General features: G+C 37.0%; 1 protein-coding gene across 7 annotated transcripts in view; it reads right to left on the minus strand.

Annotated features, from left to right (window-relative positions):
- LOC109540222 (probable methyltransferase TARBP1) overlaps positions 1-4,399 on the minus strand; it is a 12,189-nt gene extending 7,790 nt beyond the window's left edge. The window contains exons 1-4 of one of the 7 annotated variants that reach the window (XM_048660999.1): positions 3,299-4,183; positions 3,215-3,250; positions 804-3,108; positions 673-753 (exon numbers count right to left, since the gene is read on the minus strand). In XM_048660999.1, coding sequence (XP_048516956.1) covers positions 673-753; positions 804-3,108; positions 3,215-3,250; positions 3,299-3,350 — 2,474 coding nt within the window. In that variant the 5' untranslated portion in view covers positions 3,351-4,183. Of the gene's footprint in view, positions 1-672; positions 754-803 lie in introns of all 7 variants that reach the window. The other 6 variants (XM_048660998.1, XM_048661003.1, XM_048661002.1 and 3 more) reach the window with 6 other exon arrangements.
- Positions 4,400-4,405: the final 6 nt, after the last annotated feature.

The raw sequence follows: 4,405 nt of genomic DNA on the forward strand, positions 1-4,405 counted from the left end.
GAAAGACTAATACACTTACAGACAAAATGGACAAACAACCCCCACAACTGGACCATACTGAATCCCCTTTGCCTCACAAGACAGACAAAACACTCCCCTTCTCGTTCCCCAACAGATACCTTACTAGAACACCTACAGACGCAACTCAACTAACGACTTAGCCAAGAATTTTTTTTTGTTTTTTTATTGCTAATTAGTTTATACGAATGTTAGGAATAGGAATTAATTTTAGAATAAGCTAGGCTAAGACACAAATGTACTACACAAGGGCAAAAAGACCGATTGGGCCTTTTGCTGTCGGAAATAAAGAAAACTTTTTCTTGCATTTTAGTTTAATTTTTATGCTTAAGCTTTGCTTAATTTTGAAAGTTTTCCTGAAAGTCTGAACAAGCCTTTACACGCGCGCCTAATTTCCTCTATTATTGATATAACGTGTTTGTTGCATGTTACCCCAAACTAACACTCAGTTTTAATTATTTTTTTAATCCTGCATGTTAAATTTTTTCAATTGTGATATCTTGGGCTTGATCAAATTTATTCAGAAATTAAAAAAGATATCGCAGAAATAATTACAAAATTGTTGCAACTAACCCTAATCAGGCACTTAACTTATTACAGAAGCCATACCGATAAAAATAGCCCTGTGTGCAGTTTAAATGAGCAAAAACTTACTTGGAACGATTTCCCAAACGTGAATGAGCGTTGCTTCCTTGCTCATCATCGATAAATTCCTGGCACATGTAAAAGTGGGTTCTAAAACACAATCAGTAAAATAATATAAAAAATATCGCAAGAATGCCAACCTTTCATCACTTGTTACTATGGTGCCTTGACCGTATAAATCTGCAATCGCTGGCAAACAAGTTACATAGCAATCGAAATCACCTGAATCCAGCAGTCCAATTTGTGTAATCAAGACGAATCTTAAGAATGAGCACGACTCGGCAAGACGAACTAAATCATTGCCGATGGCCACAAAACCATCACTGTTGAATCGGATAAACGTTTCGGAATAGACTATTTTAATGAATTCACTTAAAATATCTTTGTAATATTGGTCCTTTTTAATTTGAAATACATGCTGGTGCAAAATCGCCGCGAAATCAATTAGCAGTTGCGGTGCTTCAGTTAGCCGGAGTAACTTGTGGACGGTTTCGTATAGTTTCGGTAAAACATTATTTGGCTGTGAGTCAAGCAAGTGCTGGAACACTTGAATAGCATTTTGCGTTTCTGAAAGCGACAATTTCCCTTTATTGCATATAAAGTCCAAAGACGCCCTACAAACTTTCCAATCAGTCGATTTAATGACAAATTCATTGGTTGATTTAATTATTGATATCCCAAAGGAATTTTCCATTAACTTCGGTACAATTTCAATATCGTGATGCAAGTGTTTGCTTGCTAAAACTAAAGCCACATACAATTGACTATCGCTAAACAGTTCCGGCCGTTCGAATAAAGCCAAAAATTCCTGCCTGCGGATTTGGTCCTTTGTAAACATTTGAAGAAAAGTGTCTGCAGATTCTTCGTGCAAATGTTGACTGAAATACATAAGCATGAAAAGTGCCACATCCATGCCGAATGTCCGTCCTAATAGTGAAATGTCGTGGTTAATTATCGGCTGAATCTGCAACGACTTGAGCACTGGAGTTCGGTGAAACTCCACGATGGCAAATAACGTGTACATTTTCCGGAAATTAACGTTTCGTATGTTGCATTTTACGATGTCTGCAAGAGCCGACTGAATAACGCTCTCCGATACCGTGGAATAGCAATAAAGCCGTACATAATCTTGGTTTAATGCTACAGAATAAACGAGCTTAAAAACCTTCTCGTAGTCATTTCCATCCCATAAAGCGGCCAACAAAAACTTTACGCATTTATCTCTTATATAGACGTGGGGCAGATTTAAAGCACTGGTCATGATATCTTGGCACAAAGTGGCTGATATTTCCCTTCTGTTATCACCGGTTAAAATGCTCTGAATGGTTTTCCAAAAGCTAACAACGTTCCACGAGATCGTGGTGAACTCTTTTGCAATAATTTCCAAATCCTTGGCCTCTAAGCCTGAACAAAAACCTCCTAAGGTCTGAAACATTTTACACGATAAAGCATTATACTGATTTTTGTTAATTGCCTGAAATACCAATGTGATCATTTCCTGGAGGTCACTTCCAGCAAATGATTGCTTTAAAACGTGAATTGCAATTCGATAGACAATCACCGATTGGGTATGGTGCAGATATATTTTATAAATACACTTTTGCCAAATGAATGGTAGATCGTCTGCATGTTTGAATAGATTTAATGCGGGTTCCACTAAATGCAGTTGCTTCTCCCTGCCGATCTCTATCAAGATGAAAAAGGCTCGCCACGAAATTTCCCTGTTAGGACAGTTGAAACATTTCACCCTGTTAATGCCGGTGGGTGTGTTTGCACATCTAGACAAGATATATGCGCCCTGCTTCTGCAAATGGGACTCGAAACCCGATAGGCAAAATGCTACATATGACCATGTATTACCATTGATGAAGCACGATGCTTCATCGAATAATAATATATCAGAAACAGTGTTTACCAAAGCACACAAAATGTCTAAATTGCAATTTTCACGGCCGAATTGAAACACTTGGTTAATGCAATCAATTTGCTGCCGTTGAGGAAAAAGGGCAAAAGACGAAATTAGTGTTTTATATGATTCGGCTTTGCAATCAACATTTTTCAACGCCGATAGCAAAAAGTTGCACACGAATTCAGGCTTTAAATTTTCGAAAAGGATCTCGGTTGTTTGCTCTTTGGAAAAATACGAAAATAATAATTTGAGAAGCTTGATTATAATGCATTGGTTTTTCACATTAGATTGACTGTTTTCAATATAATTCGCAGCGGCTCTAAGTAGTGGTAAAGTATTGTCGCAAACCTGAAACGCTTTGCCTAGAACTTCCAATACTAGATCGAATTCAGATGCTTGCTCAGTGAATAGAAAACTGAAATCACACCGGGTCTTTCCTATATAGTCAAACTGCTGGCAGATATTCAGCTTAACAGTCAGTAGGTTATTCAGATCACACAAATCTGTAGTTCGCATAATTTCTTCATCTAGCTGATCTGTAAACACGAAAGAACACTTTTCCATCGCCCGAACTTTCGAATCCATGTTCTATTTTTCAGCAAAACGGTCCTTGCACGTTCCGCGAAAACAACAAACACCTACAGATCACAGTGGTTCTACTCTGTAATCTGTGCAAACCATAGAGTAAGTAAAATAAGCTTATTTTACTTGCTCTATGGTGCAAACAACATTGAAAACCGCTGTCAAGTGTCAAGAGTCCATCAGTCATATGTGTCATATTTTGTCAACGTAAGACGGGCCCCAAACAAGAATATCTGACGTCACACGACGAGGCAGTTGATTATCATGTACAGGGTGTTTCCTCATAAGATGACATACCCCTAGATCGTCATTTCAAAAAAAATTGTGACCAACACAAAAGTCGTTTAACTTTACTGACATTTTTTTAATTTTAATTTAATATAAAAATATAAGCCACGGAAATATCAATAGTTGGTCAGGCTTTTTTTTAATGAAACACCCTATATATTTTCAGACATACCAATCGGATGTTTCCTGATTTCAAAAATATGTATTTTGCCAATAGGTATATTAGCCGTTTTTCCTATATTACGTTTTAAAAATTATGAAAGCAACAAAACAAAGTAGCCTTGAAAGGCGACAAGGCGCTCCACCCCATAACGTTCGCCGGTAGCACTTTTTTTTAATGAAAATGTTATCTGCATTGGACGCGAGAGTCCTATACAATGGCCTCCAAATATTCCCGATATAACGCCTATTGATTCTTTTCTCTGGGCTTATTTAAAGAATATTGTGCATGTGACTAGTTATTAGACACCTTAAAATAGTGGATGCAATTAACGAGATTAATTTTAATCAGTAATTAGTAACTAATTTAAATAATAACCAATATACTCAAAACTTTAGATAAAATTGAAGTGGATTATAGCAACGACTAGCGTTAAACGGAGGTCATATACAAAAGCAGCGATTTTAATGATTTAGTTTCTATTTATTTATTTGTTTTCAAATTGAAAGTAGCAATAAATTCCGTCATGTTCTCTTTTATAGTTTTTGTTTCATTCCAGGTTTTTTTTTGTTTGCCCGGCGGCTGGAGGAATAAAAATCTTTGCGAAGACACCCAGTGTTAGTGTTGGATTCTTACCAACTAAAAAACCCCCTTTTTGGAACTACGAGTTTTCGGGAGTTATCCTTTAAACTTGTAGTCCTCTCTAACAATTTGTCAGCTCCGGCATCCGTATGCCATAGCATCGCATTCTCTCCATGCTAGCTGCTTGCTAGCATGGGCATCTTATTAATTTACACCTTACT

Source organism: Dendroctonus ponderosae, unplaced genomic scaffold (genome assembly GCF_020466585.1).
Source record: "Dendroctonus ponderosae isolate FM_Combo_2020 unplaced genomic scaffold, Dpon_F_20191213v2 Dpon_F_20191213_1, whole genome shotgun sequence".
NCBI lineage: Eukaryota > Metazoa > Arthropoda > Insecta > Coleoptera > Curculionidae > Dendroctonus > Dendroctonus ponderosae.